This window comes from Seriola lalandi, unplaced genomic scaffold, assembly GCF_002814215.2.
Source record: "Seriola lalandi dorsalis isolate HSWRI2012SDOR001 ecotype SW California unplaced genomic scaffold, Sedor1 jcf7180002054864, whole genome shotgun sequence".
Classification (NCBI taxonomy): Eukaryota; Metazoa; Chordata; class Actinopteri; order Carangiformes; family Carangidae; genus Seriola; species Seriola lalandi.
Window position 1 is genome coordinate 685,001 of NW_019525417.1, and position 24,253 is coordinate 709,253.

Below are 24,253 nucleotides of genomic sequence, written 5' to 3' on the forward strand. Positions count from 1 at the left end.
GGATGGGTGGTGTTGACCTGCTCACTTCGGATCACATACCCAAACTACTTCCATTTCCATTGCCTTGAATGTTTCTTAGCTCGCCCATCAATCAGAGATTTCTTCCTCCTCCTGCTGGAGTCTCTTACTCAACAGCTTGTGCTGCTTCACTTGATGTGTGTGTTTACATCATTTCCCCTTAAGGAGCAAACAGTGGACTACTGTAAGAAAATCAGAAAGACTCTCTTGTATGTGTTTTTTAGGGAAATTGTCAAAATGGGGACATGATACTAGGCTACACAAATAAACTTGACTACAAGGTGTCTTTGAAAGTAGATTTGTCCATGATTACATACAAAAAACATGGTGACTAGACTCAGCAGCTCAAAAAATGAAAAATATAGACTTAACTTTTTGCCTGTGTATTTGAAGTGGTGTCACTATTTTCCTACTTGGATAAACTGGGCTGTACTCTGCACTGCATTTGGTGGGTCATGGTCATCAGTTGGTTAAAGGGGTATGAAATCAGCGCTGTGCAAAAACAACCCGATCATTTTGTGGCCCCCCAATTTATCTGTGTATTGTGCATGTATTGGTTAGTGATATGTACGTTGTGATAACTTGATTACTATTCCTCAATAAGATGAGGCTTGTAGACAATCTGTGCATGTAGTAATAACAAACAAATATGTTGTTACTTAAACATTCAATAACAAAATGTTTGGCCATTTCAGGGCAATAGAAACAAGCTGATAACACAACACTAACTTATCATCACCTTTAGGGTTGACAAAGTAATCTTGTTAGTTGCCTATTTCCACATTTAGGAGAACTGGAGCAACATTGGAATTCAGTTAGAGTTGTGTTTCTGTTCACCTGTCTAAACGTGTGTTCAGACAGAAAACGATGCAAATTTTTCACCTTGCTCTCCCTCACTCTCTTGAGCGAAGGGAAACTGGAGAGTAAAGTGTTTGTCAGTACCAGTCAGCCCTGTCACAGATTTAAAGTCCAGTTTTAAATTACCATGTAACATAGAGATTGATATAGTGAACCAGGAGTGTTTGTGCCCCTGAGGGCCTGGGGCCCAGGAGTTGTTGCCTTCTTTGCCTGAATAGTAATCCAGCCTTGGTCTCAAAAATAATCAAATGTTGACAAAATTTTCTTTATTTAATGAACACTTGATAAATATTGATTTACAATGACAAGCAGAATTATCACACTATAAACACAGAGATACGTGTATAATTAGGCCACTGTAAAAGTAAGTACAGTGAATAATAATCTGATCAATACTCTCTTTTTAACACTTTCATCTCGACTAAAACACCTGAAAACTGTGAAAACTTCTGAATCATTTAGAGGTACTGACTTGAACAATAAATCACACTGAGAGACAAACCACCAAACTACCAATAAGACAATAATAAATCAATCAAGTACCAATGCTGCACACATAGCATACCTGCAATTGATGATTTGTGTTAATTTCAAGCCCTAAATACTTTATCCTCTTTTTGAATAAGTCAGGTTTCCATGTCTTTTTTGATTATAAAGCAAGTCTAGCTGCTATTTAAATGCTGTAAAAGTATCAAAGCTTCAGTCCACAGAGAAATGCACATAGCTTGTATTCAGAAACTGAGCTTTAAAACCAGCCGTCAGGCCTTCTGTAGCTTTGTGATGTCACAACAAAGTCCCCACCCCAGCCGTGCCCCAAGCCCACCCAGACCACCATCCAGCCTTGCAGGATTTGGTTTCTTGGAGTATTTACCTGAAATCTGCTATATTTTTATTTGATCACTAAGAAAACAGACACCGACCTGTTGTTACTAGAGCTCCAGAGAGAAGCCTGAGAGAGGAGATGTTAAACTACACTGAGTTTGTTTTTGGTTCTTAAAACCACAAATATATCTTCTTGTGGATATCAAAACTGCACTACAAAAGTGTAAAATATGGGACGTTTAAATTTAAAAAAAAGTAAAATTTCAATACAAAGGAAAATAATGTCTTAAGTAAAGGTAAGAAATTAAACAAAATAGCACTTTAAGAAAAAAAGAGTCTTTGTCAACACTGATAAATAAATGTTACAACTCATTTACAGCTCATCAGCCACATTAAAAACATAAGCCATTCTCCAAGTCTGATGCACTGTTCAAACTGCAAAGAACAGTAACTGCTTACATAACAGTAATGTAAACACACACTACGAGCACAAAACAAATCCATTATCTCTCCCAAATTCGACTAGCTACTGATTTATATTATCATATGACAGAAAAAAACACACTCTGTGATCCGTATCAAGCAGTAACACCATTGACTCTAAAACTTAAAGACTACAACGTGTGTTTCTTCAGTGTTTCTCTTTTGTCCTGCAGTGTGTCTACTTGCTGAACACACTGGCTCCAGGAGCTTTAGCAGCAGCAGGCTTGTCCAGGGACGTCTCTCCTCCCGTCCTCACACCGCTGAAGACAGACGGAGCCACTTTGCCCATACGTTCTGAACACAGACAGAGACACAGATCCTTTAACCAGGTGACTTCTCATCATCAAGTAATAAGAATTGCACCTGGGTGCCTGTGAGGGAAGTATGTGAGGACCATAATATCAACAGCTGTTTCTGTTTCATCTCATGTCTGTGCTGGTCTAGTGTTTAGTATTCAGCACACTCAACAACTGGCTCTAGCCTGATTCCCAGAAGAAGAATTTAGATTTTCATGTCTTTCCCGCAAACAGTGCCTCTCGATTCCAGCTCCTTTAATCACTTTTAATCATTCACTCAACCAATGTTTTTTACATTTTGTGAGTCATCTCTTAAGTTGGAAAAAGTATACACATGTATGTATGATATAAAATCACATACTCCCAACCTCACTTTGTGATTAGGAGACAGTGAATGTTAGCTTTTTACTTTGATACTTACCACATACACAAACATACACCTAAAATCAGTGAGCCAATATTTGTGTGTGTAAGTAAAGTTGAAAGGGCATAAAAGCAAACCTGGGGGCAAGATGTTTAAGCTGACAAAGTGGGTGGGAGTTACGCAAGTGCAACTGGTGTGTGTGTGTGTGTGTGTGTGTGTGTGTGTGTGTGTGTGTGTGTGTGTGTGTGTGCGTGTGTGCGTGCGTGCGTGTGTTAGTTACTGCAAACAAGAGCAAATATTCAAGGGCGGCTGCAGCATACTCAGCATTTATAAAATAAACCCAAAGTTAATTAACAATGGATGAAATATTAGAATACGGGCATGAATTAACTTGTCTGCTGGTGAATAGTATTTTGGTTCTGTGTGGAAAATGCTTGGTGTGAACCCACAACAGGCCAGCATGAGCACAGCAACATAAAATCCCACCAGACATAATATGATCATTCAACAACAGACTGATGCCTAAGCTGCAATAAAACCATAATTTGGAATATGTGAATAATGTTACAAATGCACTGTTTTGCACCTATTTTGCACACAAAATCAAATTTGAATCACATTATATTATTTAGACAGACTGATCCTGATGTGTAGGTGGAGGAGGAGTCAGATCAACATGTAAAAGTAGCACCGCTACTCCACTACAACACACTCTGAAGTCTAAAAGTAAGATAAATAAGACCAGCTCACTTCGACAGACACCAGTGGTCTTGTTTATGTCCGTGTGTAAACTTACTTCACTTAAATGTAGTATGTCAAATTCTTGCGTGTAGTTGTGTGTGCTTTTTATTTTTAGAGAAACGCGTCTGTTACGTCGTCCAACTGTCCCTGGTGGTCTAGTGGTTAGGATTCGGCGCTCTCACCGCCGCGGCCCGGGTTCGATTCCCGGTCAGGGAACACGTTTTATAAAAGCGTCTGTGACTGAGGACGGACTTCTCTAAAGAAATGGTAATGTTTGAATAACATGGCAGGTTTTGCATCAGCAGACTGTAGAGTATTAATTATTACTTATTCAGTATAAACACTGAAAATAAATAAATAAATATTGTAATCATTTCATGAAAACGAGAAATGTATGAATAAATGTTGAAATAAATAAATACATGTGTAATTAAATCCTTAATTATATAAATAAATATTGGTAATCAATTAGAAAATGAATAAATGTAATTAATTTTAAGAATTATTTGTCTACAAATTTACATCCATTTCTACTTTCATTAACTTACACATTTATAATAATTTCCAACATGTATTAATGTATTCATCATTTAATTATATATATATTTAATTGATTATTTTTGTATGTATTCATTTCAGCTTTGATGCATCTATTGTCATTTTATTTATTTATTCAAATATTTATAATTTTTAGTATTTATTTCAGCATTCATTTATGTATTTATTCACTCATGAATAAGTGTTTTTTGTTGTCTATAGAAGAGGCCAAACAACACTGCATTCTGAATGAGTGACATATCTACCATGTCACAATAATCAATTTTCAGTTGTTAAATCAGATATTAAATTGACTATATATAGCAACAGGTCAAGCAGGAACAAAAACAAATAAATTCTCAGTGGAGAAATATTACATTTGAAAGAAACAGAAAGGCAAAACATCTTGATAGATGTTAGCATTGACATCTGACAAGGTGTTATGTCACTTGTTCTGTGTTTCTGTGTCAGACGAAGCAACATGAATAAAAAAGGCTTTACTCACCACACTCCACCATGACCTCATAGGTCTTACTCTTGACCTCGCCCTTTAGTCCCAGTTTACTGCGGGCTCCTTTCAGGTCCTCCGCCTTCATTGGGGGACGCTTCTTCTTCTTCACCTCGACTGGCTGGAGTTAAGTAAAGAAAGAGGGAAAGATTATGAATCTTCAGGGCAGAGAGAAATGCTTTAATAAAAAAAATCTAAACTCAAAACAGCACATTTGATGTGAGTTGGCTTACCTGTGACATGGTGATTAAAGTTGGTGTTTTGATCCAACAGACACTCTCTCCAGTTTGCCAGAGCCGCTGCTATTTTTCTTGTGTGTCTTTGTCTCGTATCAAGCCTGCCATTATATATAGTCCTGGTCCAGACCCAGTGAGTCAGTCATACTTGCTACCCTCTACCCCACTCTGCCTGTTGTCAGTGTGTATTATTAGGTGTGACGTGAGGGATGGTACAGCTGGAATGGGTCTCCCATCTTTTACGATAAGCTTACAGGCCAACAGCTGATAATTCAGCTCACAACACAAGTGGCTGTCTGCCTCCGCCTCCCCTGTCCAACCTGGCAGAGACACCCTCTTTTTTTAAACGTTGGTGTGGGTCTTGGCAATAATAACGGTACTGAGAGTGACCACCACCCAGCAACACCTCCCTGCAGCTCCAGGGGTTGGGACTCTGCCTGTGTATTGCTACAACTTGATTTAAGCCTGAGGGAATGTCTTTTTGGGTCTTGTAAAAAGCGTTTCCAGACATTTAACATATGAGCCAATGAAATGAGGGCTGAACCAAGAGTAGAACGAAGGTAAAATGTCCAACTTTTCAGACTCAGAAAAGCCTTTGGTGCTTTTCTGATGTGAGTAAAAGGCAACAAGCAGTCTTCAGGTCAAATCTGAACCCATGCAAGTTCCTCTATTACTGGGTAAGGCAGCTATAATATTTACATCACAATTACATCTTTACCTGTAAACATACAGCTCCAGCAGTAATAATCAGCTGTTCAATCAAGCTATTAATCACACACAACATCACACATTTGCTGAAATCCAAAGCAAACCAAATCCCCGTGTAGGTGAACAAAGTCATCTCTATATATTAATGAGATGAAGAAGGGGAATCATTTTGATAAATATTTAATTCATTTCAGAAGTTCATTTGTTAACATTTTCTAGGTTTTTCATTTACTGGATCCTTGTGATGACAACCTATATTTTAGGCTGAAAGAAGTGAGTTAAGGTTATAGTCGTCAGAGGGCTTGACATCATAATCTGAAACTGAGGTGTACAGTAGGTATATCCTACAGTTAGGAGGATGATGGACAAACTGACTCACTATGTTAAAATGACAAACACAGACACAGAGAGAATCTAGATCTAAAAACCTTGTACACTGAACATCACATGACCAAGATAACCAGTCAAGTCAAGGTCAAGTCAGAGTTACAATATTAGCCTTCTCTTGTATTTGTCATAATAAACTACATGTTTATGCAGGTGTTTATTAGGCCTTTCCGAGTGGAAGGTTTAAGGTAATGAGCATCTCTTTGCAAATACGTGTTTACTGTCCATTTAAGTGGGCTCTTTCTTAAACTTTTGAATTACAGCCTACAGTTGGAGCTCTACGGTGGCTTTTAAAACCATGATTCTTGAGATGGAGGAAAAACAAAAAACAACAAACACAACGAATGATATGCTTGTGTGAGACAGGGGTGGGTGAAATCACCACACAGTGCACAGTGAAAGCGATACATGAAAAACTGACGTTTGTGTCGTTAACTGAGGCCGATGAGCCAGGATGTTACACATTTCTTTAAGTGCTTCTGATGGATCACCGTGACTCCCGGCGCAAAATATGTGCCTGTGTATTTCCTCAAGCATTTGTAATAAGCTATAAGTACTAGCTAGATCTATTTCTGGATACACAATCATGACTGTAGGTCCGCCGGCTCCAATTACGACTAAGTCTCTGCCTAAATCTGGTCTGGTCCGCATGTGTCAAGGCGCTACATCTAGTGGTAAACCACAAGCAAAACGCGCTTAATTTGGCCCACGTGCTCCTTTCCAAAAATGACACCGCAGTCAGGTGTCGTTAGCTTGTTTATATTGTGATGAGTTACACAAAGTTGTCATCATCCCTGGTGGTCTAGTGGTTAGGATTCGGCGCTCTCACCGCCGCGGCCCGGGTTCGATTCCCGGTCAGGGAACACGTTTTTTTCATGTGAACTCAAGATTCACCTACAGCAGAAATAAAACTCAACATAGTGTATCGCATACTTTATTGGAAAAGCAGTTAAAATGATAATTTACCCCCATCACTTGCCTTGTTACTCATCTAGTAGTTTCACTTTGAAAAATACTAAATGTCCTCTTTGTCCTGTTTGAGCTGAATTGATTTACCAGCTGCTGCAAAATGCACTACTTTCTTCCTTTAAAATTCACACTCATTTATTCCTTGCCAACATGCCAAAAACATCATAATGAAATCATCACCAGCAACGTAGTCATCACAGTCACAGTTTATGTCACTCTCCATTAACTTTAAAGAGAACCACCAGTCACACCAACTATGCACACATGCCTCCAGCACAAGCCAGTGCATACAGGTATACTGTGTATATATACTGGCATGCACATACAAAAACACTCACACACGCACGCGCAAATGCAAATACACACCCTTTCTCTGGTCCGCCTGGTCCACAGTCACTTAACAGTTTAGAGGTCTATGCATGTCACATTCTTAACATCAGAGCCTGCTGAATGCTGCTTCATGCCTGAAGATCTGAAGCTCTGGAAAAAACCATGAAAAGAAAGAAAAAAAAATCTAACAAAAAAAAAACAACAAAACACCCGCTGGTAGTTTGACTCAGGCACATTATTGTAACAAAAAACTCAAAAACCACACAAAAAACAAAAGGAAAGATGAAAGCTATGATAAATGGGAAATTGTGCAAGAAATGGTTCCCATATCTACTCTCCCTGTTGGAGTGAAGGAATAAAGAACACTTTTGGAACAAGCATAGTCACCTTTTTGGCCCAAAAACAACACTTAAAACTTATATAAAAAAAAACCCAACAACTGAAAACGAGACAAAGAACACACATTCAGGAAACATCAGTAACACAAACAAAGACACAAATAAACAAACAACGTGCAGTCTTTGTGTCTACAGACAGATGACACTGACTGAGCTGATATTAGGATGTTGTAGTGTGGCACTTGCAGTCCTATAGGTTTAACAGTTGAAGGGATCCTACCAGAAGATACAGTAAAAATGGAAGGTTGCTGCAAGCATTAATGTGCTCCCTCTGACATGAGTAACATTACATACAAGGTATACAGTAGTAAAGTGTGTAATTGTGCTCAAAAGTGTTAGTCACATGAATACTGTGATTCAAACACTCTGACATAATGCTCCCTCTAAATTTGAGGCGTGTCCAACTGCACACGCCCTCTCTCTCTCTCTCTCTCTCTCTCTCTCACACACGCCCTCTCTCTCTCTCTCTCTCTCTCACACACACACACACACACACACACACACACACACACACACACACACACACACACACACACACACACACACACACACACACACACACACACACACACACACACACAGGCCATGGTGGTGTGTCAACATGAGAAAACAAAGCACAACGTTTACATTGAAACTACATCAGGAATACAATCACTTTAGGGGACATGTTACAGTATAAAATGTAATCAACTGCGTCAACAGATTTGTTTGCATTATGTCTGGTTCTGTTGTGGCCATTTAGATTTGTCTAACTAACCTGGTCCTGGACACAATATCATACACACTGCCACTGAAGTCCAAACAGTATTAAACCAGTGTTACCTTTTTCCTACTTGACTCACATTTAAGCTTTAACATCAATATGCTCATGGTAGATGAGTTTTCTTTTCCCAAACATCTTTAAACTCAACACGCGCTACAGGAGTGCCAAAATGCAACAGTGATCCAAAGTACCAGGTTAACTGCAGAAATGTCTCCCAGCTTGTTAAATTAAATCCCAGGTTTAACAGTTTATGCAGGAGTCCTCCAGGAGTCAACAGTGCAGGGATTCCAATAACAGTAAAGTCTTCTGCCACCAGAGAGCATCCTATGTTTGAAAAGAGGTTGATATCAGAACCTGTGGAGGAACGGGGAATGTATGTGTGGGCCTGTGTGGTGAACAGCTACCAGAGGAAATTCGAATGTAGCACTTTAGCGAGGCACACAGGTCAAACAGGGATCCCCATGCGAAGTTTTTTCTTCTTCACCGTCTTCAGGCCAGTTAACCGACGAACATCATCTTCATCTGACTCATCCATTTCATCATCTGCTGAGAAAAGGATCTAAGGAACAGGAAAGGGACAGAAATATTAGGACTAAATTACTTATTTGGAGATCAGTGTGACATTATAAGGGCACATTGCAGTCTCTTACAACTGAATTAAAATCTGCCCCACCTTGGCAACGTTCTGGGTGGATAGTAAAATATTTAGCTTGGCTGAATGTTGTAACATGAATCATAGGTACATCCTAAATTCTCAGACTTTACATTGCCTGATTTTTTATCAATTTTCTCTGAGGATAAGATGTAAAACTCCACGACTTTGCCATTACTCATAAATGGGTCTAGCAATCACAAATTTCAGAGAGACAAATTAAAAAAGAACAGTAAAATATTGAGGCAGCAGAAGCTGGGGTATCCTGTTTTTTAATCCCTAGTATTGGTGAAGCTCCAAAAACACTGGATCATTTACAGTACTTTTCCCATAACACAGCTTGATAGCATCTTTCATTAAAACTCCTTGCCTGGTTAATTCCCACTGCTTTCACACCCCACACCACCACTTGGAGATGCAATCTTTCCGTTAAAGAACTGAAGACATCAGGGTTATTTTCTCAGACATTAGAAAGCTCTTCCACAGGCACAGAAGATATTATACAACTGAGTAGTACAACTAAACTGAACTTCATGTGTAAAATTGGTGAAGTGTTCCTTTTAAGTAAATAAAAATGAAAAGCAAAATAAAAGCCATGATTGCCTTTGCATATTATAACTACAAGCAAAATAATGTTCATATTATTTCTGTAGTATTTTCAGCAATTTTGGCCATTGGAAATGTATTTGTTTATTTATGAGCCTGCTATGGAAAAATAACCAAACTTATGTAAAAGCCTGTGATAACCAGTGAGAAATGTAACCAAAGTGTGTGACACAAGTTAGTATCAAGGAAACTGAAATGACATAGATAGTTTAACTCCGTTCAGTTATACTTCAGGGATATTCCATGACTAATCCTCAAATGCATGAAATGTGTAACACGAAAATACACTGAATAAATGCAAAATGTGTATGCTTAAACTCCATAGTATCTGTTGGACTGTATCTGATCACAATGAAATGTTTTAACTGTACCATGCAAGTCAGTAAGTGAAATTAACCTGTCAGTATGTCTGTCTTCCTCTCACCAAAACATGCTTTTCAGAGTGGCAATTTCAGCTTGAATAATCAATGACAGCTATTGCTGCATTTGAGCCAAAAAGAAAAAAAAAAAACATAAATGACTGTCCTCCATGAATATGGTGAGACTAGAAAAAGACACACGAGCCAGCCAGGAGTCGAACCTAGAATCTTCTGATCCGTAGTCAGACGCGTTATCCATTGCGCCACTGGCCCGCTGCGCACAGCTACAGCTGCTGAAAGCATTATGTATGTTTCAGCACAGCTCAGCCCATCCCCCACCACTCAGCAGTCTGCTGAAGGCATGCACTGTCACAAATAGGAAGTGAAACAAACCATGAAGCTGGCTTTTGTTTACACGGCTTTGACCATTGAGATGTTAAAATGCCTTGAAAACCAGCTTTACATTTCTTATTGTGATCTAAAAACATAAAAATATGTGGCCCACCGACAGAATACAATTAGTGTATATAACAGAATGAACACTCTTGTTCAAGTAATTTGAGCAGTACCTGCTTTCAGAGATAAAGTCAAAACAGCACTTAGATATTCTTAGATACAAGTTGTCTGTTGCAAAATGAAAATTAAACATGAGTTTCCACTTCCCCCAATGTGATGCTGAACTTCATGAGTCTTTTTAAGACCATCATAAATTAAGAAATGTCTGAAAATGACTGTGTGTGGGACTTTTACATATAGTATAAATGAATGTCTGCTACATTCAAGCCTTTGCCAAATGAGTTCATATAATGCTGATTACGCCTATCAGTGGCAGGTAAATCTCTATTTATTTCACAGTACACTGGAGTTTAAATCTGGTGTCTGAAGCGACATTCCCATGCTGCTGCACCAGTAGCAATGTGTTTTATGTCAACCAGCAATGATTGGTTTGTCAGAGCTGAAGAGGGCAGTAACCGTAGTAACGGAGATGGAGTAGGATACAGAACCTAGAGGTATGGTGGAGCCTATGGTGGAAAACACAGATTATCATTGGTGTGGCTTATCCTCATTGGTGAGTGCTGAAAGAAGAGAAGGGACTGAGGGCAGACATAGATGTCAACTTACAGCTCTTGGACATATTGGTAATTGTAAAAAAATTGGAGTAGGCTGTGTAGCTTTTACATGCTACACTGGGGCATGCGCAACCCAGTGTAAACAGGAAGCAGATTGTCTACTCTGCAGTTAATTACTTCCAGAAAATACTACACAAGGGTAACAGCAAGGTCAGTAACGCTTGTCATTCGTTATCAATGTTGCTTTCACCACTGGTAGTCGAGGCTGAAAAGACCCAATCAGGGACCCGTTGTCGATGTCTAAGTAATCGTTTCCTATACTCTCCGTTTTTGCTTGCTCCAGAGACTCCAGACTAGAACACAACCCAGAGTTTTCAAATGTCTCCGTTTTGGGCGCTCAAAAACGGCAGAGTAGTGTGGACAGCAGGCGAAAAACATTGCAAAAGTAATACTTTTTAAATCTAAAAAGTAATAGTGTGGATGTAGCTTGAGGGTCTCACTCTGTATGTCAACAACTACATCAGGTTCTGTGAGGAGAGTGTTGTTCCCGCCAAGAAGTTCTCTGCTTCCCTAACAACAAAACTTGGATCAACAAGGACATCACAGCCCTGAGGAGAATTTCTGGCATGAAAAGGTCAGAAGGAGCAGTAGAGGGCACAAAGGGACACACTAACGAGATAAACCAGTTTTTTCAACAGGTTTGACTCAACAACGCAGGCCAAACCTGCCCCCACCTCCTCTAATGTCCCTGTTCACACCTCAGCTACCCCCTCCTCAGCATACCTCCCTGTGGCATCCAACCCCTCCCTCCCTCTCTCTGTGTCCACACCATCCACTTTCTCCCTCCCTCCATCCCTCCCCTCTGCTCTGCTCCCTCCCTTTCCTCCCTATTCCTTCCCTCGCCTCCGAACCCTAACCCCCCTCTCATATCCCTCTCTGCCCACCACACACCCATTTGGACAATCCTACCTCTAACATATTCACAACCACCCCAGTCATCACAATGAGCCAGGTGAGACAGCTACTCACCAGTACCTGGATTAACAAGACCAGTCGGCCTGACAACAACAACCTGAGGGTGCTTTAGGTGTGTGTGGAGCATCAGGCAGGGGGGTTTTCGGCTTCTTTTTGACCGCTCCCTGAGGCTGAAAAAGGTCTAGAAGACATCCTGCATAGTCCCCGTGCCCAAGAAAGGATGTCCCAGCACTCTCTTTAATGTCACATGTCATGAAGAGCCTGTGTGTGGGATGTGTGGGGTTTTCATCAAGGAGCCTCAGGCCCCTCAGAGTCTAGGGATCGCCACTGCACAAAACAGTAAAATTGCACATGTATGTAAACACGATTATTGCATTTGTGTGTGTGTGTGTGTGTGTATATATATATATATATATATATATATATATATATATATATATATGAACATTGCACATGTCTATATACAGATTTATCTTTATTGTAACCTATTTTGTTTTATTTTTACTTATGCTTGGGTATTTACAGAAATGTCTTTCTCTGATGTTTGTCTACATTCCCTTGAGCTGCTGTGTCTATAATATCTACTGGACTGTGTGTCTCTGTACAGATGGAAATGCTTTGACTGTACCATGCAAGTCAGTAAGTGAAAGTAACTTGCCAGTATGCCTATCGTTCTCTAACCAAAACATGTTATTCACTCTAATCATTTTAGTTTTCATAACCAACAGATATCCCTCATTCCTCCATGAATATGGTGAGACTAGAAAAAGAAACGAGCCAGCCAGGAGTCGAACCTAGAATCTTCTGATCCGTAGTCAGACGCGTTATCCATTGCGCCACTGGCCCGCTGTGCACAGTCACAGCTGCTGAAACCAATACGTTTGTTTCTGCCCAGCTCAGCCCATCCCCCACCACTCAGCAGTCTGCTGAAGGCATGCACTGTCACAGCAGCTGCTGCCACAGATAGCAAGTGAAACAAACCATGAAGCTGGCTTTTGTTTACACGGCTTTGACCATTGAGATGTTAAAATGCCTTGAAAACCAGCTTTACATTTCTTATTGTGATCTAAAAACATAAAAATATGTGGCCCACCGACAAAATACAATTAGTGTATATAACAGAATGAACACTCTTGTTCAAGTAATTTGAGCAGTACCTGCTTTCAGAGATAAAGTCAAAACAGCACTTATATATTCTTAGATACAAGTTGTCTGTTGCAAAATGAAAATTAAACATGGGTTTCCACTTCCCCCAATGTGATGCTGAACTTCATGAGTTTTTTCAAGACCCTCATAAGTAAAGAAATGTGTGAAAATGACTTAGAGGCCACTTTGTGCTGTGTTTCTGTTCCTCCTAGGATGGGGAGTTACTTCACTTGTGTTTCCACAACCTTTGGCACAAACTAGTCTTGACATTGTTTGCCCATAAAAACTGAAAGTGACCAAAACAGAAGATGTAAAATCCACTTTTTAAGGATAGACTGTGGCAACAGGACTTAAGGCTGTTATCTGGTTTTGATGCTGGCATTCACCTGACCACTCTGAACTCTGCCAAGTGAAATAATTTAGTACCGATCTGGTGGTGGGCAATGTTTAACTTTTGTCTGCTATACCCACTTCTGATCAACACAGTGATGCAGGCTAAACCTGTGTTTGCAGGGGACTCTGAATAAATCAATGAATGAACACAAAAATATCAAAAGATAGTATAGTATGCCTGTCGTTCTCTAACCAAAACATGTTATTCACTCTAATCATTTTAGTTTTCATAATCAACAGATATCCCTCATTCCTCCATTAATATGGTGAGACTAGAAAAAGAAACGAGCCAGCCAGGAGTCGAACCTAGAATCTTCTGATCCGTAGTCAGACGCGTTATCCATTGCGCCACTGGCCCAATGGTGCCAAGACAAAAAATTACACATCACGAGCCAAAAACTTGTATACCTGATTACTACCTCTTGACTTCTATCTGAACTATACTTCCCTGCCTCATTATCTAACCACAGGAAGAAAAGTATCACATGATTAATAGCCTGTTCAATAGCAGTTGGGAGGTGAACCATGTTTGAGTTGTAAATCATCACTTGTAACAAATGAGTAGATAATTCATTCCTAGTTGCTGCCAACTCTGATCAGTGAGTATTTTTCAAATTGTACTCTTTTCTAGTTTTGCTATTGGCAAATAGCAAGCGTTCACTAGTCTAAAGGAAACGTTGAAAGTTCAAGATCAAACTTAATTTCTTCACTCACCAAGAGCTGTCTCCAGTGGTGGAAAGCAATTCTCTGCTTTTGCTTCCATTTCTATCACTTCCTTTCTTCTACGAAGTTAGCATGCTAACAAGCTAGCTCAGGCTAGGTTGGCCCAAGCCCATCCAAGTCAAATTTCATCTAATCCTAATGCAGAAAATAAAATATATCGAGGGGCCAACTGCGACACCCATCAACATGTTGATTTTCTGACCCATGAGTATGCAGTAGTTATTACATGACTACTCAGTACTAATGGTAGCCCTGATGTCGTGGCTGGTAATAATTCATTTTATCACCACATCTCCTTCAGCCATTCAAAATTTCTAATTTTCATTAAAGTTGCCAGCTCTTACATAAGTAAGCTCAAACTGTTATGATAAAAAGCCTGGCTGAAGCTGACTGGTTGAGTGCATAAAGAAGTCAAAGAATCTATTTTTTCATTCTCAGATTTGGCAAAGCAGTATAATAGCAAAAATACTCTACTGGGTTAGACTCAGTTAGTGTACGCTCTCCAGCAAACACCTATATAATCAGCTCCCTGGTGGTCTAGTGGTTAGGATTCGGCGCTCTCACCGCCGCGGCCCGGGTTCGATTCCCGGTCAGGGAACACCTTTTATAACAAACTAGTTGTTTGAAGGATTGTTTCAAGAGCCTTTTAGGTGCTGTCCTGAACTCAGTGACCACAACAATCTACTGTCAAGTATACATCAACAACTGTGATATCACATTGAGACCACTACCACTATTAGAAGTAGGCTGTGATAATTCAGAGATTGCACACAACATGCCTTCTTAAAGAAGCTTTTGTAAGTTGTGCTATTGCCACATGCCTAACGTTGGCATTAGCAGTTGTTTACTTAACAGTCTAGAGGGAATGTTGCAAATTCTGTATCAAACTGACTGTTTCTTTTCTTCTATTGAAGTTAGCATCCTAGCCAGTGCCATAAAGAGGTACAGCTGCTCAGAGGGCATATTATAACCTCTTGTATTGTAAACACAATACAATCTTGGCAAGACTGATAAGTAAAAACTTGTCAATGCTAATGTTGGCTATGTACCAACAGGATAATGTACCATTAGCTTCTGAAGCAATGATAATCATCCCTGGTGGTCAGGATTCGGCGCTCTCGACCCCCTGACCCGGGTTTGTGCATATTCCTTCTGACAATCAACCGATCGACTGACGGACACAGGTGAAAACATAACCTCCTCGGTGGAGGTAATAATACGTAGAAGTAATAAAAAAGTAATCAACAATCACAATCATATTTTATCTCCACAGCATCACTATTTTGAAAGTTTCCCATAAATGAATGACAACTCACACAAATGTGTTCAAACATTCACTGAATAATAAAACAGTAATTACATTTTTTTGCTTCACAATCAAGTAACCAGAAGGATCCTTGTAGGTGCTGTACTGGACAACAATGATCTACTGTCGAGGTTCATAGTAACAACTATACTATCACATTCATAGTTAAACTGCACCACTAACACCACTAGTGGCAGGTTGTGGTACTTCAACCACTGTCCTATTTAAGGACTGGAGATTCCTGACATGTCTTCTACACACTGACAGATGTCCCTGGTGGTCTAGTGGTTAGGATTCGGCGCTCTCACCGCCGCGGCCCGGGTTCGATTCCCGGTCAGGGAACGATTTATTTTGTGTCAAGAAAGCTGGATCACGGTTTATTTGACTGCAAGGGATGTGTTTGTTTGCACAACAAACCCAATTCCAGTGAGAAATTAGACACATGTCTCTTGAAGTGCATTTGCTGGTAAATGTTCTTGAAAATGTGCTTATACCAGACTGGTGTTATGACTTCATGAGGTGTGGGCGTATAAAAGGTGTGAGAGCAGAATGCTGCGTTGGGCTCATTTGCTTTGCAAAAATAACAGCTCAATGGCTGCTCCTCTTTAGACTGAGGGAGTGCTGAATTACTACCAAGTAAGTTCATCCATAACAGGGTGCCAATCAGTACTGTAAACCAGGAACAACTGCAGGTCAAGAGACTATGTCATACTAAGCGAGCTTCAGAAGCTCAGAAGAGGGCTGAAGAAAGAAAGGGGAGAGGCTGTGTGCAACTTCTGTGCCAAAGGGCATTCACACATCTTCAACTAAGCATGTTTTGTTAATAAAAACTGATGTTTAGGTTCTGATATTTTCGCTTGCCTGTTGTGTCCTACACCTACATTAATACAGTGAGACTTACCTCTGACTCCGAGTCATCATGGGATAGAGCTCGTCTGTAGCGCACCTTGCTGTTTCCCCGCGAATCCTCCTCTCTCTCTTCCAGCTTTGCTTTTGTCCTGTGCTTCTTCATTAGAAAATTATCTACCACCCAGAACATGAGGGCCTAAAGGAAGCACAGAGAATATTGTGGAATCAACAGAAGTGATTTTTAGATTATTCACCAAAATTGTAAAGCTTTCATTCTATTCATACACAAACAAGACGATCGCCATGATATGAACAAACAGGCACAATTTAGGTTAAGAACCATGAACTTGCACAAGACACATGTAGTATGGATGTTGCGAGAAAAACAAAACTTACGTTGACGAAGAATGGAACGATGAGCATGACGATGGCCAGTTCCAGATCAGGATTCTCTATGGGGTTGAGGAGAGCCAGCTGCGACACACATAAACATACATAACAAATATACGAGACATAAGCATACACAGCAACACAGACAGCACACCGAGCATTTCAAAGTCCAAATATCAGTAGGGGCAGTCCCTATCTATTTAAATGGAAGGAGAGTTCACTGGAGCAAACAGCACAACGTGCATTTGTGTGAAACTACCAAACATCATCAGTAAGTAAGCTAAAGGAGTGTTTACCATACGTGATCATTTGTAGCAAATGATATTTGGTTCAGAATGAATCTGCACTGCAAGCTACATGGGCGTGAAACCCTTTGCTTTTCTTGTTTATTCACCTCAAATAGCAAACATTTTTATAAGAAGCTTGTAGGTGCTGTATTTGAGTGTTGACATTGTATCAACATAAGAATGACAACTGTAATACCACACTGGTAGTTAGTGGTAGTGTTCCCTCTTATGTTTCTGTGGACCACTATCACTTCTACAGGCAGGTAGTAGCCCTATAATAACTGTTTGCTGTCAAATGACAGACAAAATGACACACTACAGCACAGTAATTACAGGGACTCGTCACAACAGCCCTTGAAAAGTTCTATAGCCATCCCTGGTGGTCTAGTGGTTAGGATTCGGCGCTCTCACCGCCGCGGCCCGGGTTCGATTCCCGGTCAGGGAACATCTTTTGATCTCTTTCAGAACATTTGACTTTACAGTCAAAAACAAACAAATGTTTACAATCAGTGTCACTCAACAAAACCTACTCTGTACACTTGAGTTCTAATACACATATCTAATGCATTTCTTTCCTCATAAAACATTTGCAAAACTGATATTTATGTTATTTTAAATCCAACATTGTTTACATCCATTTGCACTAACTTGTGGTCTTCTTCCCTGCCTTTGCCAGTGCATTGCAGCATTTCTTGTAATGTTACCACCATCTCTAGATCAGTGGAATAGAGTTGAACTATTGGTAGGTCTGTGTATTGAACGTTTGCAAAACGGGGACCCACTTATAGCAAAACAGCTCCATAGCACTACTAGAGGTTGAAAACCTCTTCCATTACCGATACCCATTCCAGAACCAGAGCGTATTTATCAGCCGATACCGAGTAACAATCTGATACCAGTGCATTAAAAAAAATTTAACAGCTGTATACTACTAACCCTGTATGGCTGTCATATGATTGCTGTCATAGTTGTATGGCATGGCTCAGGTTACACTCTTCTGCCAGAGTCTTTTTTTTCTTTTCTTTTTTTACAGTGGAAACTGCTAATAGTGATCACAGTTACAGTGATCAACCGCTTATATGGTTCAAAAGGCTCGGGACAGAATCCTTCCTCCATACAAATCCTATTTGAATAATTTGCTTATAGTGATCAAGTAGTCTGGAAGAAGAATTTAAAACAGCTGCAGCCTACTACTGCGAGTTGTCATATGCTCTCCGACTTATCTCTCTGAATGTCTCTTGTCTCAACGCGTGTGTGTATCTCACTCACTTACCCCCGTCACAATGATTGGCTGAGGAGTAGGGCTGCCACTAAAGACAATTTTTCTATCAATTAATCTATTGACTATTTTGCCAATTAGTCAATTAATCTAAACGATTAATTTTCCTCCAGAAAATCTAAACGATACACAGAGCATTTTTTTGCTTCACAATCAAGTAACCAGAAGGATCCTTGTAGGTGCTGTACTGGACAACAATGATCTACTGTCGAGGTTCATAGTAACAACTATACTATCACATTCATAGTTAAACTGCACCACTAACACCACTAGTGGCAGGTTGTGGTACTTCAACCACTGTCCTAAAGGAGTTTTTTAAATCGAAACAACTGGACTAGGTTGTTTGTCTGTGAAGACGTTTCACCTCTCATCCAAGAGGCTACATCAGTTCGTGTACGCATCTGACCAGGCTAGGACTGGTCCTGACCAGTCAGGTCAGATGGTCAGTCTGGTCAGGACCAGTCCTAGCCTGGTCAGATGCGTACACGAACTGATGAAGCCTCTTGGATGAGAGGTGAAACGTCTTCACAGACAAACAACCTAGTCCAGTTGTTTCGATTTAAAAAACTCCTTTAGGATACTATGACCTGGACAAATGAGAATATACACAGGCTTCAACCACTGTCCTATTTAAAGACTGGAGATTCCAGACAACATGCCTTCTGCACACTGACAGATGTCCCTGGTGGTCTAGTGGTTAGGATTCGGCGCTCTCACCGCCGCGGCCCGGGTTCGATTCCCGGTCAGGGAACACCTCTTTATGTGTCTTAAATATGATGTATTGCACATAGTGTCTCAAATCAGATACTTCAGTCAGTATACTCACATGTAGTACTCAGTATACTCACTGGAGTATCGCAACGTGTGACTGCGATTGTCGCTTTTCCTTTCCCGTGTGATGAGTATATATATATATATACACATGCACACATGACACCTGCTCACTGTGTGAAATTAAGCACCAAACGTGTGTTAGTTCTGCAAGTGAGTGTGGATGAATTCATCAAGTGTTTTAGTAATCAGTCTGCCCTGATAACTCTTGCTATTTCTTCTCCTGTAGGACTTTAAATCATTGAACGGACTCAATAGTATTTAGAAAAGCACTCATGCTGTTTTCCTTGTTAATGAAATCTGTCAGAATAATCTGCATCTTTAATAAGCTAACACAAATATTTTCAAGTGAAGCAAACAAGACAAGAGATGAGACCATGCTAAGCAGCATTCTAAGAGTTGTTGTGTTAAGAACAATTGAGGTTATTTTTCCTAGACTTTTCAACCTGTCAGGATTACAAAGGGTTAATAATAGCTCTGGAGAGCCCTGCTGCCCTTTTAAATATTTAGAATTTGTCTCTATTGAAAAAGAAAATTATGAATTATGAATTTCACTTATTTCACCTGCTATCTTTTCTAATCATTATGACTTTTTTTCTGACCTTTTTCCACTGGGGAATGAGGAGGACCAGCATGATAAGGACTTTCTCAAACATCATGATGAGGATGTAGAGGATACACTGGCCCAACCATGCTGTGCACTGCACTGGTTCTCCTATACACACACAAAGGAAAGAACAACAGACTACTGTCAACGTTTTTGCTTAAGTATAAAGTAATGTAGCACAGACCATTATTAGATTTCACTGCTTCAGTGATACACATGTATTTGGAGAAAAAGAAAGCACTGGCAGTGTAAGACATGACATTGCAGCATTGCAGTACTAGGGGCAGCTACTGCCCTCCATTGGGCATTACAGGCATTTTAGGAATATGCTGGAGCTTCCACTTTACCACTCAGACGTATGGTTCTCACCGTATTCTCCAAAACGCAGAGAATCCCACTGCCTCCACTCTACAATAGCACTGACAGCTCTCACCCCAGCGTAGATCAGCAACATGCCCAGAGAAGCATCTAACAGGAAGTTAATGAGGTATCTGGGAGAGAAAGAAAAGTGTGTCTGTCAGTTAGAGTTTTCCTAAGGATTCAACACTTTATATCTACAAAGCTAAATAATCCTAATTTCAACAGTTTCATAGTGACATATCTGTAACATGCAGAATCACGAACAGGTAATTGTGATGAGGAGAACAGTCAAACACAGGATTGACTCACAGTGAGCAGGGATCTTCCTCTGTGAGGTCAGACAAGTAGACATTAGCAAAGTGGATGAACAACATCCCTATGGCCTGCTTTGAGGTATCCAGGAACCTGCAGAGACACAGGACAGTCGATATGCTTCTGAGGCAATCCATTTGATACCTTTGCAGAGAAATGAATTTAAGCTGGCTCAGCTGTCTTACCAGATCCTCCAGGGTCTCCTCTCATGTTTGGGCTCCCTGAAGCGTTTCACTGTAGAGGAAAGAGAGCACCACACAGATTGTAGGATTTTACAACAGATAACACACACAAACACAGAGGTTCCCAGAATCAATCAAACATATCTTCACAGGTCTCCTTTGAGCTGTCAAATGACCAGTGAGCATTTCATGGGTTTTATAGTAGAGTATTTATTTAATCCAGCTGAAAATCTAGTCTTTTACTAACATGTTTTAATTTGGGAATGTAGGTTTATGTGTCCTTTTAGGGCAGTTAAACTATCACACAAGCAAGTTCACGAGTGAAACTTTAGAAAGTTGCTCATCTAGTCTACAGGAAACTGAATAGTAGCTATTTAAGCTGAAGTGAGACAGACTGTATGATACAAGGACAGAGGATTGAACAAGGGCAATATGTTGTTGGTCACAGAGGAAGCAGAACTAATGGCCTGGATCATAACTTAAAACCTGACCTAATATCATGTAGAGCAGCTGTGAAATGATTAATCCGATTTCCTTATTTTTTCAGACGACAGTTAACAGGAAATAAAAAAATGTTGCAGCAATGGGAGAAGTTGATCAAGCTTGTGTTTGGTATTCAAAATTGTACATATAGCCTGACCGTTTTAAGAGACATGGTTGTAATAAAGTGATGAAGATTATACTGTTTGTCCAGAATCAGACTGAAAAGAAATAAGACAGTTTGTGTTACATTGCATGGAAGAGGTTTAAAGTATGCTAGTGTGTGCAACCATTGTTCCCTGGGTACAGACTCTGCAACTACTGTATTCAGTTTATGTGTACGGATGTATGGGGTGTTTACGTTATGGGCTTTTAAGAAGTCGTCACTTTAATTAATCACTGTGTGTAAAGGAGTCTGGGGGATTTATGCAAGAGCGCTCATCACTGAAAGCAGTGAAATGTCCATCACAAATAAAGCTCTTGCTGTTCTTCACAATAGTGGCTTGTTTTCCATGACACCCCCATCACTGTCTTCTTTAAACTACTACGACACAGAGCAGCATGATGACAGGGGAGCATCAGGGTTATGACATGACTTTTCTATCGTCAAGAGACGGACTCTTCCATTAAATGCATTGTTTGAAGCTGAGATACCTAAACTGGACAGGGACCTTCTTCATCAAACAATATGAGCTCTCTAAACTTGCACTAAATGCTGTAATGTTGCCCAAACATTTACTGAGGGCTTTTTGTGTTTTCATGTGGGCAAGTTAATGCGAGTTATGACCTCAGTTCCTTCTCTGAATGCAAGTGTGACTTCAGACTGAACACACCCTGCATGCAGCTGGATGTGATGTGAACACAGGCGGAGGCCTCAGACCCTACTCCTTCGACTCAGAGAGCTGCCTCGAGCAAAAAAAACAAAACAAAAAAAACAAAACAAAGAAATGCTGAACATTCCTCACTGCACTGAGGCTGCTGCTCTCATTAGGTCACACAGCTGTTTATGCAGTGCCAGACACTGAGTGAATGGCACCACGGCAAAATCTTGAGAATGATTTTCTTTTCCATGTCAGTGTTTCCCTGTGTACCTAAATATAATTTCGGCTGCCAGCTCTAATGTAAAGTTACCTCACCCAGGGATTGAAAGAACATATCAAGATGATTCACAGGGAGAAATTAAACAAGAATGAGCTTAGAGGGCAACAGTTGTTCAAACACAGTTTTAACAGTGTCTTTTTAAAATGCACATATATAGTTCCTTTAAAACACTCAGTAAAGAGAAATGTCTTTTACTGTCAAACAGCTGCAGGGGATATTGAACAACCATCACCCGAGGTAGTGTACCTTCTACTGGTACAGTTCTTTGCATGCAAAGCAGTATTGCACAAGTAAATAAGAGCTGTAGGCACTTATCACAATTTGAATGTCCTTCCAACACACATTATCGATGTTTGCAACACTCTGTATGAGTTTTAACATGAGGGGCAAAATATATATTACGTATCAGGAAAGGTCATGTGGCAGGAAGTGTAGAGAGTAGGCAGCTTTTATTACCCCCATATTGAACTAAAACCCCTGCATTACGTTTTAAAGGCGAGGGAAGGCATTTCTACCTCACTCTTGTTAGTCCACCTCTGTTCTACAGTCATGATCCTCCCAGCTGTGATCAATATGGTATTTGATTAACCGAGTGATGCTATTGGATAATTGCCCGGTTACATCAGCAGCTGGTGTCAGATATCTGACACACAGCAGACCTCTGGTCATACTCACACATGAGCGTGCTGAAAGCCATCACGGCGAGAAGTCCTTGCAGGAAAATCCCAAACGAGTCCATCAAGGCGCCATTCTCGCACCCCCGGTTATCAGTACCTGGCGTCGGGCTGGAGGGCACCGACGAGTTGGTTAAGGACACAGCGGGCAGCCCTGCTCCTCCTGGACCTGCCACGTCTACGAGCTGGGACAGCATGTTGACCCCACTAACAGCAGCCATGGGACAGAGGAGCTGATCGAGACTAATTAAGAAAGCCGGGGGCGCTAGCTTCTCACGCTGAGACTCTGTAGGCTTCCCAATCCTCCCCTCAGTTGATGGTCAGCTAATCGATATATTAAGCAGGACAGTCTTCAGTGAAAGACGGTGGCATCCTCTCCCTCGCAAGCAAGCACTCATTCTCCTGCTTCAGACACCCATGAAGACATGGCTCTTTATGTCATAGAGAAGTAAACCGTCGCTCAAACGGGGTTACAAGAAGTTACAATAACGTACTATGTAGCTCCGCCTGACTCCTCTTAACACTTTAAAACCGAGCTGCAACATTTAAAAATCAATATTTTGTGTTTAGAGCGTCCGTGCAGCAGAGAAAACCTTTCCTGGCTCGACCCGGAATCTTCTAATCTGCGAGCTAACATTAGTGACAGACACTCGAGTTACACCTATACCGCATAACTACTCTAAAAGACAATAGCAGGGTAACAACTTATCTTTAATGTGACGTTCAGTGCGGGTCAACCAGTCAGAAGTTAATTAATGCCGATTGACAAACGTCTATTTAATAAACAAAAAAAAAATCCAGCGGCTGAGACGCCGCTATCATCACCTACCTAGCTAGCCTTCAAGCTAAGTCATCAGTTACATGAAGCTAATACCAGGCTAGCAAACTTATATTTTCTCTCGGGCATTAAATAAACAGCCCGTGCACTGGTCGTTCGTGACTTTAACGCCTGTATAAACAGCTCCTCTGCATTAAAAAAAAAAAATGAATATGATAAATAATTGCAGGTCACGGTTCGCGTACATCCAGCTGCTTCCCTGCCCAGCAGTGCCCACTCATGTTGACAGACGTTGGGTCATGTGACCTGCGTATCCACAAACTGCATGCTGGGAATTGTAGGACAAACACCAGGAGACGTCTAAAATCCGTTGTTCGCCGTTTTTATTGCAGTGTTCTCTTTAAATAGTATTAATCTTTAAACATGAGATAAAAATATGTTCCATTGCTTTAAGTACTGATGTAACTACAAGCAA

General features: G+C 40.5%; 2 protein-coding genes and 9 non-coding genes across 11 annotated transcripts; 6 read left to right on the forward strand and 5 right to left on the reverse strand.

Annotated features, from left to right (window-relative positions):
* Positions 1–1,127: 1,127 nt before the first annotated feature.
* mustn1b (musculoskeletal, embryonic nuclear protein 1b) lies at positions 1,128–5,032 on the reverse strand. Its single transcript, XM_023428008.2, has 3 exons — positions 4,861–5,032; positions 4,625–4,748; positions 1,128–2,475 (listed from the first exon to the last, which is right to left on the reverse strand). The coding sequence occupies exons 1-3, from the start codon at positions 4,867–4,869 to the stop codon at positions 2,360–2,362; spliced, it is 249 nt and encodes an 82-aa protein (XP_023283776.1). The 5' UTR covers positions 4,870–5,032; the 3' UTR covers positions 1,128–2,359.
* Positions 3,727–3,798, forward strand: trnae-cuc (transfer RNA glutamic acid (anticodon CUC)). Its single transcript has one exon. It is a non-coding gene; the product is annotated as a tRNA-Glu (tRNA).
* Positions 5,033–6,749: 1,717 nt separating the features above from the next.
* Positions 6,750–6,821, forward strand: trnae-cuc (transfer RNA glutamic acid (anticodon CUC)). The gene has a single exon. It is a non-coding gene; the product is annotated as a tRNA-Glu (tRNA).
* Positions 6,822–6,876: 55 nt separating this feature from the next.
* On the reverse strand, positions 6,877–24,032 carry stimate (STIM activating enhance). Its single transcript, XM_023428007.2, has 8 exons — positions 23,002–24,032; positions 20,749–20,797; positions 20,561–20,656; positions 20,261–20,382; positions 19,887–19,999; positions 16,894–16,971; positions 16,550–16,693; positions 6,877–8,977 (listed from the first exon to the last, which is right to left on the reverse strand). The coding sequence occupies exons 1-8, from the start codon at positions 23,219–23,221 to the stop codon at positions 8,864–8,866; spliced, it is 936 nt and encodes a 311-aa protein (XP_023283775.1). The 5' UTR covers positions 23,222–24,032; the 3' UTR covers positions 6,877–8,863.
* trnar-acg (transfer RNA arginine (anticodon ACG)) lies at positions 10,236–10,308 on the reverse strand. The gene has a single exon. It is a non-coding gene; the product is annotated as a tRNA-Arg (tRNA).
* On the reverse strand, positions 12,854–12,926 carry trnar-acg (transfer RNA arginine (anticodon ACG)). Its single transcript has one exon. It is a non-coding gene; the product is annotated as a tRNA-Arg (tRNA).
* trnar-acg (transfer RNA arginine (anticodon ACG)) lies at positions 13,905–13,977 on the reverse strand. The gene has a single exon. It is a non-coding gene; the product is annotated as a tRNA-Arg (tRNA).
* On the forward strand, positions 14,869–14,940 carry trnae-cuc (transfer RNA glutamic acid (anticodon CUC)). Its single transcript has one exon. It is a non-coding gene; the product is annotated as a tRNA-Glu (tRNA).
* trnae-cuc (transfer RNA glutamic acid (anticodon CUC)) lies at positions 15,919–15,990 on the forward strand. Its single transcript has one exon. It is a non-coding gene; the product is annotated as a tRNA-Glu (tRNA).
* trnae-cuc (transfer RNA glutamic acid (anticodon CUC)) lies at positions 17,548–17,619 on the forward strand. The gene has a single exon. It is a non-coding gene; the product is annotated as a tRNA-Glu (tRNA).
* On the forward strand, positions 19,133–19,204 carry trnae-cuc (transfer RNA glutamic acid (anticodon CUC)). Its single transcript has one exon. It is a non-coding gene; the product is annotated as a tRNA-Glu (tRNA).
* Positions 24,033–24,253: the final 221 nt, after the last annotated feature.